This window comes from Amborella trichopoda, chromosome 13 (assembly GCF_054954075.1).
Source record: "Amborella trichopoda isolate Santa Cruz 75 chromosome 13, AtrichopodaSantaCruz75HAP2 v2.0, whole genome shotgun sequence".
Taxonomy (NCBI): domain Eukaryota; kingdom Viridiplantae; phylum Streptophyta; class Magnoliopsida; order Amborellales; family Amborellaceae; genus Amborella; species Amborella trichopoda.
The window spans coordinates 10020760-10036621 of record NC_142348.1 but is presented as its reverse complement, the minus strand read 5'-3'; the positions used below and the strand labels follow the sequence as shown (position 1 = coordinate 10036621).

General features: G+C 36.8%; 1 protein-coding gene across 4 annotated transcripts; it reads left to right on the top strand.

Annotated features, from left to right (window-relative positions):
* On the top strand, positions 1 to 15238 carry DELTA-ADR (delta-adaptin). 4 transcript variants are annotated; one of them, XR_016046844.1, is made up of 4 exons: positions 7 to 3407; positions 12169 to 12211; positions 12955 to 13817; positions 14589 to 15238. XR_016046844.1 is itself a non-coding variant. In XM_006842289.4 (2 exons), the coding sequence occupies exon 1, from the start codon at positions 532 to 534 to the stop codon at positions 3376 to 3378; it is 2847 nt and encodes a 948-aa protein (XP_006842352.1). In that variant the 5' UTR covers positions 1 to 531; the 3' UTR covers positions 3379 to 3407; positions 14589 to 15238. The 4 variants fall into 4 exon arrangements, 1 of the variants encoding a protein (XP_006842352.1); XR_002280589.2 differs by having other exon boundaries at positions 12162 to 12211; XR_002280588.2 differs by having other exon boundaries at positions 12162 to 13817.
* Positions 15239 to 15862: the final 624 nt, after the last annotated feature.

Sequence of the window (15862 nt, the reverse complement as noted above, 5' to 3'; positions counted from 1 at the left end):
CTTATCGAATAGAAGTGTATCAAAATTCACATCGTGTCCTGTGAATATCGACTCAGTTCACAACCATCTCTGGCAGGTTTTCTCTCTCATCAAACACCCCTGTCTCTCCTAAAATTTTCATCTGCTTAGTAGTGCCTTTCTGATAAAACCCATCTCGGATTCTCATCTGTACCCACAATTTCTCTCTTGAAATCTAGCACTTGTCCGATACAAAGCATCTCCCCTTCTCATCCACGCAGTGATTCTCTTTCTAATTCACTTAACCAGTCTATCTCTCATAAGGTCAAATCCTCATCAACACACAAAACCCATCTCATAGTTGTAAAATATCCCTTTAAATCCGCGATCTGACAGGTCTTCCATTGATTCAGAAAGCCCAGTCCATGCATCTTTTGCTCTATATCTCGCCCTACTTTAAATCCCCATTTATGCACAAAACCCATATCCAAATTCGTGCAGAAAACCCACTTGAATCCATGAACTAACTGGCTGTCCGTTGATTCCAAGCGGGTCTGGTTCATAAACCCCGCTATGGTTCCGGCAATTGTTGATTCGCTTCTTCAGAGGTCATTGGAGGATTTGATCAAAGGCCTTAGAATCCAAATGATTGGCGAAACCCAGTACCTGAATAAAGCCATGGAAGATATTAGGAAGGAAATCAAATCAACTGATCACCAGATGAAAGCCATTGCCTTGCAAAAGCTCACATATCTCAACATGCTTCATGGTTTCGACATGAATTGGGCATCCTTCCATGTCGTAGAGGTAATGAGTATGCCTAGATTTTTCCATAAAAAGATTGGTTATCTTGCTGCTTGTCAAAGCTTCTCTGAGCAAACTGAGGTTTTATTACTAATAACCAATCAGTTGAAAAAGGATTTAGGGGGCACTAATGAATATGAAGTAGGCCTAGCTTTGAATTGCTTATCTGTTATTGCTACATGTGATCTTGCTAGAGATTTAACCCCTGATATTTTCACTTTACTTGGTAGTAGTAAGATTTATGTGAAAAAGAAGGCCATTTCTGTGGTTTTGAGGATTTTTAAGAAGTACCCAGATGCTGTTAGGGTTGCATTTAAGCGTTTAGTGGAGAATTTAGAGCGCTCAGATGTTCAAACCAGTTCGGCAGTTATTGGGGTGTTTTGTGAATTAACAATGGATGACCCAGTTTCATATCTTCCTTTAGCTCCAGAGTTTTATCGATTATTGGTTGATTCAAAGAATAACTGGGTATTGATTAAGGTTTTGAAGATTTTTGCTGTTTTGGCACCTCTAGAACCTCGATTAGCTAAGAGGATTGTAGAACAAGTATCCGATCTTATGAGGAAAACAATGGCTAAGTCACTTCTTTTGGAATGTATCAGAACAGTGGTTTCGGGCCTTTCAGATTACAAGTCAGCAGTTCAACTCTCGGCAGAAAAAATCAGGGACTTTCTTGTGGAGGATGATCCAAATTTGAAGTATTTGGGTTTACAGGTTCTTTCCACTCTAATGCCCAATCACTTATGGGCAGTTCTTGAAAACAAGGAGCTCATTGTTAAGTCTCTGGATGATGAGGATCCAAGCATTCGGTTGGTGGCCCTGAATCTTGTGATGGGCATGGTATCAGAGGAGAATTTGGTAGAGTTTTCACAGGTTTTGGTCCATTATGCACTTAAGTCCGAACCAGAATTCTCTAACAAAATATTGGGTTCTGTTCTTTCCACTTGTAGTAGGAACCTTTATCAATTGGTTTCAGATTTTGACTGGTATGTTGCACTTTTAGGTGATATATCGAGAAACCCACATTGTCGACATGGCCAAGAAATTGAAAGGCAGCTTATAGACATCGCTCTGAGGGTAGAAGATGCTAGAGCAGAGCTTGTACGAGTTTCTCGTGATCTATTGATCAACCCTGCACTTCTTGGGAACCAATTTTTGCACAGGGTTCTCTCTGCTGCTGCTTGGATTTGTGGGGAGTTTTCTGAGTTTTTGAAGGACCCTTTTGAGATTATGGAGGCTTTGATTCAACCTCGCACTGTTCTTTTGCCACCATTGTCTAGAGCTGTTTATATCCAATCAGCACTTAAAGTTTTAGTATTTTGCTTTCATGGGTATATGAATAAAAAAGAAAACATGCTCTGTGATCTACATAGTGGTAGCCGTGGAAGCCAGAGGATAGTGGGTGAAGATTTGAGCTTACAAGTGGGTAATGGTGGTTTAGAGGTATCAGAAACTGATGGGAAATCATGCTCGGCAGCTGAAGGTTCTGAATCGGTAGGAGGCGAAATTCTAGCAGATTTTGATGAAATAGAGGCCCTTAGAGATGACGGGCTTATCTTCAAGAAGGAATCTCTTCTTCATCTGGTTAATCTCATCAAGATGGCTATTGGTCCATTATTGGAGAGTGATGACGTGGAGCTGCTTGAGAGGGCACGTAATTTACTTGGTCTGGTTGATTTGCTTGAAGATAGTCCTGGGTTTCTTGCGGTGAACGAAGGGGAAGAAAATGCAAACTCAGTTCCTGAATCTTCAGAAATTATCGAACTGATGCATGGTGTCTTCTTAGAGGAGCTCACTCCAGTTTCTGTGCATGCCCAGGAAAGAGTTCAGGCACCTGATGGTCTCACTCTCCCTCAAAACCTTTCTGAATTGGCTGCTATTATAGGCGAGGACCCTCTTTCTCCAAGTGGGGTTTCAATTGGGCCTCCACAAAGTGGTGAATGGGACAATATTTCCTTCCTTAATAAACAAAAGCAAGAACCTGAACCTTCAGGAGAGGGCAAGTCTTTGTTAGAGGAACATCGAAAAAGACATGGGTTATTTTATTTGTCTCCAAGTAAAGGTGAAACAGAATCTAATCTTGACTATCCATCTGCAAATGTTGTTGAGGCTCCTAATGATACCCCCAATGCTCCTAGTGATCTGGTGAGGCTTACAGAGAAAACCTTTGTTTCCAAAAAGCCAACTCGTGCAAAGCCAAGGCCAGTGGTGGTAAAGATAGATGATGGAGATGAGGTGGTTACCCAAACCGAGAAGCAAATGAAGGGATCAAAAGAAGACTTGCTTGCTGGTGTGATCAGAGATGTTCTTCTAAGTGGTAAAGGGGACCCCTCGAGCAGTTCATCCCATAGGAAAGAAAAAAATATCATGGATATGCATACACCCGAAGAAAATTCAGAGGCTATTGAGAAAAATAGGCATGGGTCTCCTAGTTCTAAGAGAACCAAGCACAAAAGTCATGGTAAAGGACGACATAAAAGTTCAGGGAAGAATGAGGACAATGAAAAACACAAGAATGGTCATCATCAAAATACAAAACATAGGAGCTGGCGAAGAGCAGAGAGTCCTAGAAAGGTGGATCCACAAGCCCAAGTCATTCCAGACTTTCTTTTGTAGCTTGTTTCAGCTTACTTGTTTCCTATCAGGTACGTGAATAATGACGTGCTTGTACTACACATTGATATTGTTTGTTTGCTTGTTGTTGGAAGGTGAATTCTCAATTTTATGGAGTGTACAGTTGTGTTCTTGGAAGGAATTTGTTTGTACGGTAAAATTGGGGAATTGAAACTCCTTATATATATATAAAAAAAAAAGTGAATCAAGTAACATAGCATTGCTTTTCTAGTTTTCTATGAAAACTTCATTTTTTTCTTTTATATGTGAGTTACTATTATTGATAAAACTCAAGTGCAAGTGAGAACATTGGATAAATACATTTAGTCGCATTGATTGGCGCATCCTGTTTATTGCAAATAAATATCAGGGAGCATGTAGACTGGGCCTTCTTGGACCTTTTGGACTGGATGGGCATGAGTTGGAAATATGATCTAGATCCCAGGGTAGAATATGCAAGTAGAACATCAGTATAAGAGAGAAGGAAAGGGAAGAGAAAGAAGAAGAAAGGAGGGAGAATTAGGGTATAAAATATGGATTAGTTCATTGTGTTAAACTAGTCACACTCTCACACTCGCACTTATATACTATTGACGTGGAAAAGTTACAAAATATATCCTTGGCTAAATGAAGAAATCCAAGCTATAACCTTATTAAATATCATATCCCATTTATGCCCCTACCTAGCCATTGCACTTCAACACTTCCCTCAAGCCAAAACATAGATATCGATCATGCCCTGGTTGCGTTGGCTGGGTATCACATGTTGACATGTGTTGGCACTTAGACACGTGTCGACATGCTGGCCATAGTATCTAATAATATTGAACTCAACAGAGGATATTACGTATCATATCTTTTTTGAAGTATAAACAACTCACCCTCGCACCCACGTGACCCCCCCCCCCCCCTGCCCCCGCCACCGCCAAAAAACAAACACCCCTAAGTGACTTGAATGATGATAAATGACCTGACCAAAGTCACATGGGCTTTGACCTTTGAGTTATGAGGATGGCCATGGGGACTGTCAGCTGTGGGCCATGAATAAACTAATCACAATATTTCTATATTAAAAAAAACTTTTAGCCATCCTGCTGGATGGAACCTAAGACAAAGTGATGTGAAGATGACACTCTACTACGCGGGTCGTAAACCCTTACATGATAGTTAAGTGAGGATTTTTATATATGTGGTATTTTTTTGCCTTTTATTTGAATAATAAATAAAGATTACAAATTAGAGTTCCCTGCGACATGCATTCCACTCGTTACCTGGACTACAGCCTCCACCACGACCATTGAATTGGAAATTACGTCAGTTTATGGGCTGGTTGTAATTTAGTTCATTCCAAAAACACCGCAGAGTAGCTTAGTAATCTTCAACTGATAAATCTTCTTTTTTGAAGTTGTTGCTTTGCTGTCTCTCTCTCTCCAAAAAAGGAAGTTGTTGATTTGCTGCTCTAACTCATAGATTTTTGTGATACTCTTCTCCTTTGTGCATAGGCTTCAGCTATTGTATCCATAACTCTTTTGAAACTACACTTCATGAATATGTGACTCAAGTTTGACTGCATAGAACTCAAAGTCCTGTTCATAAATATCATTTCATTGGCTTCCTAATCTGCATAAAATGGCTTCTTACCTGGTTTCCCTATATGTCCTTCAATATAACCCAAATTTTCCTACCTGCAAGGAACAAGTGTACAGATCTCGTCCCGCAAGGAACAAATGTACAGATCTCGTCCACTTCAAAATGTTTGTGCCACCAGATTTTATAGTAGTGATTTGAAGATCAGGATAGTCCATATGTGGTGATTGCTTTTGCCTCGTTACTTCTTCAAGACGATAGATTAATCACCAAAAACAATGACAAACTGTTACTGAGATCTGGTTATACCTTCCGGTCTCCCTTTAGTCATAGATACTCTCTGTACACACAACTGTCTTAAACAGTGCATAAGGCTGCCAATTATACAATCCCAGTTGTGGGAGTTACTATTTGATCCACGTCAAATAGTTGTGACCAGAATAAAATATCTTAAGATTTATTTGAGATCACTCATAAAAAGGAAAGACCAAATATGTTTGACCAAATCTATGTAATTTGATCGATCATCGGATCATCCAAACCAGTGGATCAGGAAAACCTAAATATTGGCACCTGTCTCAAAACTCAGATCAGATAGGGAAAACCCCAAGACTTGGCATATATAAATAGATGTGGGTTTTCTCACCATTATCTTCAAAGGATGAGATCTATTGGGGTTACTCCTTCCCTCACATTATCAGGCTCTCAGGGCCATACAACTGCTGATATCAGCGATGTGACTAGAGTCTTTCTAATTGACTTCAATTTTTTCTTCAGATCTGGACCTTGCCCCTAATACCGAGTTGGGAAAATGATCTAGATCTAGGTTTGAATCTGTAAGTACAATCTGTTTATGAGAGAGAAGTAAAGAGAAGGAAAAGGAGAAGCGAAAAAGAAGAAGAATGGGGAGAGAATGTGTTAGAGAGAAATAGGATATAGAACTTGTGGCTAGTCTATTGTGTTAGACTAGTCACACATATATTATGGACATGGGAAAATTACAAAATATACCCTTCGTTTAAGTAAAACATCCAGACCGGTCTTTGGTGTCAATTAAAGAATACACCTTTTTCTTCTATTTAAATTTATTTGAAAAGTTCCTCTTAAGGATTCTGTCGAAGCTCCTGAGATCTTAGGTAGGTAGTTCATAGTCAAAGCAATCAGCTCGGACCATGCATGTGTGTCCCATATTTGACACTGTTGAAGGCATTTGGCCTTAGGGCCTTGATTTGATTGTGCTGGCCCTTTGCCGTAGAATGACTCAGTGCTTTAGAAATGTTTCCTGCCATGAAGGCCTGCTTATATCTGTCACAGATGCAATGATGAAGGCCTTGCAAGTTGTAGTATATTTACATGTGCCGTAGTAGGAGTATGGGCCATGAAGTTTTGGTAATGGGTTCGTTTTTACCTGCTTGCTTTTGAAGGCATATGTGCTCTAAGGATCTCCAACCGAGATTCAATGGGTGGTAAATTGGCATCATCTGGAGAAATATGAAGCATCATTGCCTCAAGGCTATTATGATAACTTTGAATACCTAGGACAAGGCCTGGGCAATCAGAAGATAAGAACTATATCAACTATATCGCCTTATGTTTTGAAAAGAAAAAGGTTAAAATGTAAAACGAACAATGGCATGTGATTAACAAAAGATAGTTCAAAAAGTCCACCTACTTATTTAGTCTTCTTTGTGGCAAAGCATATCTTAGAAGAATTTTGGTGACTTCTATCAATGTTGAATATACCCATTCTCTATCATCCATTTTAGGCTTCAATGCCTATTTACGTTGTTCAACATCAATTTAAAGCATTTAAATGAGGTGCCACCATAAACATCCAAGTGGGCCTTTGCAGATATTTTATAATTTGCCTTTGATGCTTCCTTAACTGCCCACTAAAGAAATCATTTTCTCGGAAATGTTCTTCTCCAGAAAGGAGTGTTACATACTTTGTACTGACCATAGACTCAGGAAAATAATAAGATTTTATGCTAACAGTTACCTATGAAAGTGGGTGGACCATTTAGCCATCGTTACCATAATCTCTAACCCAAGGTCGTGATTCCGACAAGGAATCTTCATGGAATCTGTTTATGTGAAGGCAGTAATCTCGATTCCAACACTCATAGTTTCTAATATTTATTGATTCGCGATTCCACAATTGTTGAATCTCGATTCTACATTTGCTGAATCTGGATTCCACACATGATGAGAGCTTCATCAAATTAGAAACACAAACATAGGGCCATGAACTCCAAAAATAAATAAATCAAGAACCTATGAGAAGCATTAAATTAGAAATTCGATTCGAAAGATATCGGAATCTCAATTCCATATATGAAGGAATCTTGATTCCATATGGGGTCTATTCCAAATAGATCAGAAACTCAATTTCAAAGAGGACTGAATCTCGATTCCATTTATGTAGAGATCTCAATTCCATTCAGACTGAATCTCTATTCCTATACAGTAGAAATCTTGTTTCTCGCAATTCCCTTTATACAGATGTTGATTCCGAAAACATGAATCTTCTAACCAGCCGTGATTCTGATTCCTAAAACGATTCAGAATCTCAAGCATTTCCAACAAGGCAACAACTAAAATTTTGGCTATATTGTTGAGTTGCTGAGACATCTAAAGTCCATATTTTGCTGCATTGTCATAGAATCAAACATACTGTTACAAAGATTGTAGTAATGCATGTATATAAAATCATTTGTTAGGCCTTTGGTTAAACTTCTGCTGGACCCAGCCGATCTGATGTTAAGACATGAGTTGTGGACGCATGTTTCCTTACGGCTTTGCAAACAGCTTTGTAGCATTTGGTTCGAAGAATCTTGGCAAACTCTTGTAGCTAGATGTTTCCACTGCAACAAGGCTTCTTCTATTCACAAGAAATAGGAACTCTTAATTAGTAGAGGGGGGCCAGAGGTCTGATATTTAATGATTGGTTACTCATGTAATGCACAAAAAGTTTTATTTAGGTGAAACTTCCAAGTAGCCTGTATGCTTGAATTCTTGAAAGATATTATAAACCTAGAAGAATGAAACAGATTGGTGCTCAATTACTAGGATGTTGTGGGCCAGACTCTTTATCATGCCACTAGGTTTAAGCTTGATTTTTAAGATCATGAAATAAAAAGAATACAAAAAAAAAGGAGATAATGAAGGGAATCATATGTACCTTCTCTGGTTTTCAAAATTCTTAAATCTCTTGATATCTCTATCTCAAAATGGATTTCTTTTCTTCCATATAGATCATATCATATTTGTTTAGTTCTAAAAATAGTTATATGTTATATTTTAAAATACAATTCTCTTAAGATTTTCAAAGAGTGTCGTGCTTATTTTTCTCACCCATTTCACGAATGTGCATTAGTTTTGACAATGGCCCTCACACTATTTTTTTCGACGTGACAAATCAACACCCTATAACTAAATAGATTTTACAAATTATAATATATTGTCCAGAATGTAATAATTCCTCTTTTTACAGCCTTTTTGCAAATAATACAATTTAAATACAATTATATTAGTTGATAAATTCATTCTCACAGATAAAAATCTATTATCTAAGATACAAATTATTGTGTCCTATTATATGAAAATAATTAATGCAAATAAATTCTTTCCTTTTCCTGCAAACAATATGATTGAGAAAATTTTATATAGTAGTGCATATTTCTTTTTAATTACCAAAAATAAGATAATGTGGATGATAGTTGTAAATAATTAATGCAAATAAATTCTTTCTTTTTCCTGCAAACAATATGATTGAGAAATTTTCATATAGTAGTACATATTTATTTTTAATTACAAAAAATAATATAATGTGGATGATAGTTGTGTATAGTTTAACAAAACTAAGAAGTAATATAATTGAAAAATATAAAAAGTAAAATAAAAATAATTAATATCTAATATCACGTACAGTGCATGTGCATAATACTAGTTCAAATAAAAGTGTTTAAGAAAGGTGGCGCGATTGTTGTGCAGAATTGAGATGGTCTCTTGCATAATAGAGATGGCTTTACTTTTGCTTTGTGGAAATCAGGGTCTTGCCATTACATTGTACTGATTCCCATATAATTGAAGAAGATGCCCTATTTATTGTATTTTTTTTCTTATTTTCTTTGTCTTGCTCTAATTTCTAATCATTCCATTCATAAAATAAATTGCTACTTCTTTTCCCTTGATGGTTGAATTGGTTCTCTTCTCATAGGTTTCTTATGAGCTGGGTTTAGTTCTGTTCTCATAGGTTTCTTATGATCTGGGTTTAGTTCTGTTCTAACTTCCAAGTATCGAAAGGAAACGTAGGTTTACTGAAACCCTAGAGAGTGGTGGTGGCAGCAGCATACTGCTATCACTGAGAGAGAGTGTTTTTTTTTTGGGGGTGGTGTTGAGGGGGGGGGGGGGGGGGGGGGAGAGCGATTATTGGGGAGTAAATTCTGGCTCCCACTGCAAATTCCTGTGCAAGAAGGACCAAAGTGGTGAGTGGAGAAACAAGAAAATGAGTAGCCTGCCTAGGCGATCGTGGAGTCACTGAATGAAGTCCTCCGTTTCTTTCGGAGTTTCTGACCCGCAGCGGGGCAGGGGTTTTGCTCTTCAAGACATAAAAAAAAATAAAATAATTTTCGCTCTTCCTGTATTTTTTCTTATTGTTGAAAGAATTAAGGTATTCTGGACTTTTGAATTCTTTAAGGGCCTATTTGGGTACCTGGAGAAGCTTGTCCTGGGAATAGGTTTCTCCTGGAATTGGGTTATCCTGGAATTGGTTGTCCTTGGGATAGGGGTGTCTGCTGTTTGGATAGCACCTGATAAGAAACATGGAATATGCCTGTCCACTGTTTGGATTGCCTGAACGATATGAATCCATGGATATTCAGTTGCAGTTTTTATATTTTTACCCAACATTTAATTTTATATTGATGAACTTCTTCCATTGATTCCAAACTTCAATATTATTTCTTAACTAAGATGAAATCCTTATTTTTTTCTTATTCATTTCCATTGTATCCATATGTATAGATATCTTGCATTCCAGAGATTGTATTAGGGTACGTTTGGTTCGTGCAATAATAATTAATATATAATATATAAATAATATATTATTTTATATTATGCTATAGTATATAATATTAGAGGAAATATATAATATTATAGTATAACACATAAATATATTATACATGGTATATAAATATATACATATATAATATTATATAATAAATATATAAAGTATATGTTATATATCTAGTATAATTTGTATGATACTATATTTTATTATATGTATTATATATTTATATTTATTTTATTAATGATATATGTAATATATGATATTTATATACTATATATATATATTATATTATATTATATAATATATATATATTATTTGTATCATATAATAGCATATATTATATTATAAAAATATTATATTATATTGTATAACAAAACACTTTCTCCTTAAGGGATGAAGAAATGTACATTAATAAAATAAATATAAAATACATTATATTACATATTATATTATGGTATTTATTACATATTTATATATTTATGTTATTTATATATATATTGTTATAGATAATATAATATTTAAGTAAGATTCTTTGTGATTCGCGGACCTCAATGTTCTAAATTAATTTGAATGAATTGTAAAATTTCGGGTCCAACGTGGATTGGCCAATCCAAAAAATCGTGGATAGCCCTATTAATAGTATTATCCATGTGTTTGGCCCAAAAATGTGGATTGGCCACTCTCCTGGATTCAGCTATCCATGTGTGAATCTGTTACCCAAACAAGGGATAAGGGCCCAATACCTGGATTGCTTATCTTGGAGAGTCCAATCCAGGTACCCAAGCAGGCCCTAGGAAATTAATTTAATTAATCCCAACAAGTTTTATAATTGAATATTGCTGGACAAGCATTATAAGATGGCTGTTATGGATAGTTCTATGATAAGTCTTTGGAAAGGATTTAAGGGAAAAAACCTGTTGGGGGCTTGGGTGATGAGATTTACATGTGAATTTGATATGTGCCTGAAAGCAATTGGACAATTGCCCAAAACAAATCCCAAAGATGGTTAGGAAGCTAAGTCTTAGATATGCCAACAGGTCTGTTGAAGGAAAACTGGGAAATGTGTGAATCGCTGTGTAAGTTTTTTGATGAAATCAGAAGGGAAAAGATTTTTAGGTCGATGGGTCTATTCTGTAGCCTAGGCCTAAGGGCCTTAGAAGGGTTTGTTTGACCCCAAGATTTACAGGTCATCTCTATACGTCCTAGCTATCACTCTCTAAAACGACGACGACGACCAAAAGAAAAACAGCAACAGCAGGAATAATAATTGCAATTGCACCCTTAATGGATCTATAATTAATTCTGCTCCACAATGGATGCAGTGTACATTTGATGGACAGTCAGATCTAGGTTTTTAAGTGCTCAAAATTCATCTTTTTTTCTGAAATTTTCATCTGGTGATTCAAAGATGATGTGCAAAAACTTCATAATAATAAACTACCCCTAACGATGTGTTTTAGTCCTTGGCCTACAGTTGTAGCTATAGGCCCATAGGCCTATTTTATCTTTTTCGAAATCAGAAATGTTATGAGCAGTTTGTACATGTAATAAATACTAGCAAGTGTTCTTTGGCTTGTGGCAGTTGCCATACAAACATTGATGGCTACATTCTTTAAGGCTGGTGAGGGGCCTCAGTCATGTTCGCATCTTAGAAACCTTTCGCAAGCCTTTTTGAATGTTATTCGATAGGCTCAGAAAGAAAGTTTGTTGATGCAATTGAGGATTTCTTTGATTTGCATGAAGGGAGAGTGGTCTATTTTTGTCATGATTGTAGAATGTACAATGAGTTAGCAAATGTTATGTGTTGGCTTGCCTTGGGTGCCAATATAAGGACATCTTTGCACCTACTAACATTAGCCAAATATGCCACTGATTATTTCTGTTTCCTCAGCTTTTTGTCCTCTCTCTCAACCAAATCTGTTTGTGTTTCCATTTGTATGTTTCTTTGGAGTAACTATGTGTTGAAGTTTTCTCACCTAGTTATTAAGAACGTCATTTTCACTCCTTGTTTGGATTTTTGTAATTTTGTATGTGTCCCTGTTGGGATGTCTTGCCCGCTTCTCGTTCCTATATGTGTTCTTTCCCCAAAAGCTTGTGGAGGTTATGCAATTTTTTGTTTTCTTTCAAGGTATCAGAGCAGGGTCACAGATCTTCTCAGCGCAATCATAATCAATCAAGGTAACCCATAATCTCTTTTTTCCTTCACTTATTTCTCCCTCGCTCTTATCCCTGCTTCTCGTATTTCTTCAAAACGACAACTAATGTGTCTCGATCATCTCCTTTCCTGATATTTTCTCACCATTTAAATCCTATCCTGAAAACCCTAATCGATCTGCCTAGACCCTAATATCTAATCTTCTAAAAGACCCTAACCTTAAGTCCTCTCGTAAAGCAACCCTGATAAAAAATAGTATAACTACTCTCTAATTTGATTCTTCACTTTGCCCTTATTTCTTGCAGCGGTCTTAACCCTAATCCACATCTATTTCTTAGAGAGTTGATATTTGTAAGTTGATTTTATTTCTGTCCTAAAAGAGAAGGAGAGACTAAAATCAAGCATATCTCTATTTTTCCTCTCAAAATGAATCTTCTTCCTCCAAAAATCCTAATAAAAAATGAAACGTGAGCCTGTTACCACTTTTTTTTTGGTTAAAAGAGGAGAAAATGTTTTGATTGGTTGGAGCTTTTTGGGATTGGAAGACCCAAGTTACACCAATTTAGCCTCCCACATTTGTTACGGGAGCATTGATTCTGCAATATGGAAGTGCGGCATTCCATATTCCCCTTAAAATGCCTCCTTTTTAGGAAACCATGGATTTCATGTTGCGCCGTCTATGATTTTTGGGAGAGGGGGCTTTGGCAGCCCTCACTTCCCCAGTCAAACATGCTCTAAAAGAAAGTGACCCCTGATACCTATGAAGAATCAAAGAAGGACAGGAGAAGGACAAAGTATGAATGAAGAGATGAAAGCATTGTACAAATGTGGGCATAGATGGTTGTGTTAAGACCAACAGAAAAGAATGTGTAGGAAGTAAATGGGTTTACAAAATTAAATTTAAACCAGATGGAAGTGTTGACAGATATGAAGGTAAACTTGTTGCTAAAGATTACGATGAAATCCTTAGCCCTGCTGTCTTTAGCTCTTGCATTTGTTTGAGAACAAACACAGATGGATGTCAAGAATGCATTTTGACATGGAGACCTTAGAGAATAAGTCTACATCGATCAGCCTCCAAGATTTGCTGAAGGAGACCCTAGCCTCATGGTTTGCAAGTTGAACGGGGCAATGGTCTAAAGCAGGATTCAAGAGCCTGGTTCGGTAACTTTGCGAGTTGTGAAGAAGCATGGTTTCATCAAGAGCACAGCTGATCACTCGTTGTTCATTAAGACGGAGATAATTACATTGCAATACGTATTTTTTATGTAGATGAAATTGTATTCACAGGAAGGTGCAATGAAAGCAATCTCAAAATTAAAGTGGGTTCTTTCAGAAGCTTTCAAATGAAGGACCTTGGAAGGTTGCAATATTTTTCTTAGGATTGAGGTTGAAAGAAAGCCAGATAGGTTGACATTGGGCCATCATAAATGCACGATCAATTTGTTAAAAAGGACGAATATGCTTGATGCCAAGCCAATAGCTGCACCTGCTGTGTTGAACGAAAGACTTTCGAGATAATGAAGATTTTGGAAGCTTTATTGCGAATGCACATGACCATCACAACATGGTGGGAGCTTTGCAGTATCGAATTTTTACAAAACTGATATAACTTATGCAGTCAATCAGGTTAGTCTGTTCATGCACTGTCCGATGTCTGAACACATGGAAGCAATTAAGAGAAGATTGAATATATAAGGGAAACTATCTAAACTATACCTTAATTTTTGGATTATTGGAAATAAACCTCAAACTTTTTAAAGTCCTCATCCATACACCTTTTCTTCAGTTTTTTGCTTTTTTTTTTACCAAAATAGCTTTCACGGTGGTCATAGAACCGTGAAGACATCACGGTAGACTCACTACCGTGATGGTCATGAGCGGTTTAATGTTTTGAGGCATCACAGCCCTTAAACAGCCGTGATGGTCGTTAAGAGGCATCATGACACCTAAATAGCTGTAATGGTTGGTAAGGCATCACAACACTTAAAAAGCTGTGATACTTAGATAAGAGTATAACAGTTAAATTAGAACCGTGATGGTCCAATAAACCATAATGGTTCTTTAAGTCCCGTGATGCTTCAAAACTTCATTTGACTTACAACCCGCTATGACCATCCGGGTTTTCAAAAGACTGTGATGCCTTCATGGTTCTAAGACTACCGTGAAGGCTACTTTCGTCTACTCACCCAAAAAGGGGTATGGATGAGGTTTTGAAAAGTTTAGGGTTTATTTTCAATAATCCAAAAATTAAGGTATATTTTTTATAATTTCCCAATATATAAAGGCAACATCAAATGATGGAATGTAGATTAAAAAAAATAATAATCAAATGATGGGCTAGTGTATTGGAAAATTAATCCACAGACGATTAATCCTTTTGCTATTTTTGCCTTTCAGATCCCAATTGGGCAGGAGATTGCCCTATAAGAAGATCAGTTACTGGGAATCGTGTATTTGTTGGGAACAACTTGGTCTCTTGGTACGGTAGAAAGCAACATACTGTGGCTAGATCAAGTTCGGAAGCAGAATGTAGAGCTATGGCACTTGTAACTGCTGAAATGAATTGGATTAGGAGAATTGCAACTGCCCTTAGTTAAACATTGTGCAGCAACATTCTCTGCTATGACAATCAAAGTGCACTGGCCATAGCGATGAGTCCAGTATTGTATGGTACAACAAACATGTTTAGGTTGATCATCATTTTATTAGAGAAAAGATTGAGATAAGGAGATTGAAGGAAGATTAATCAGAACTAAGGATCAAGTTGCCGACATATATACTGAAGTGCTCACTAAAGAACGGCAAAGAGGCTTGAAGAGCAAGCTGTCCATGATCCGGACTGATGTACATCTTGAGGGTGAATATTACGAATGCCATTTACATCCCTTGAGCAGGCTACTATAATTTTTTATATTTTTAGTGGTTGATTTTTACAATTCTGTAACTTCTGTAAATATATCTAGGGCATTACTAGAAGTTCATTTAAAAAACCAAAGTATGTTAACTCTTATATAATGAAATATCATGAATCTGTGTTCCTATTGCAACATCTTTCTCACTTCTCTGTCCTCTTCGTTCCTTCCCCCAAAGCTTGTGGAGGCTTTGTTATTTATTGTTTTTTTTCACTGGTTGCATGTAAATTTCTAAAACAAACAACGTAGTGTATAGAAGACTTCATGTTTTGCTGGCTTTTAGGCTGTGGCCTTGACTACTATATCCTTTCTGTTTCTTTCAAGTTACATGGTTCCTTTCCCATGAATTTGTTTGATATTACTCTTCATTATCTCCTTTTGTTTGCTTCCTCAATGGTTGACATGGTTTTTCTGAACGTAGAATACTTGTTTCATATATATTCACTCCCAAGAATTGATTGATTTTCTTGTGGCCTTATATGCCTATGATATTTGACATTTCAACCTCATATGAAGGAGATTATGGTTTGTGATCTTTTAAGTGTCTCGAATCTTGGGTTGTTTGCTCCTCCACTTTAGAATTCTCCAGGTTTTACTCATTCTTTTCATTCACCATTATTTTATTATTTTACAGCTATGGCTTTTAGTAGCGATAAAAAGATGTGATAGTGTGCGGTTTAAAAACATACTTCCTTCCTGGCAGAGTATGTGTGGGGGGCATATTGTACATCATTGTTGCTCCTGATTTAATGCTCGGCT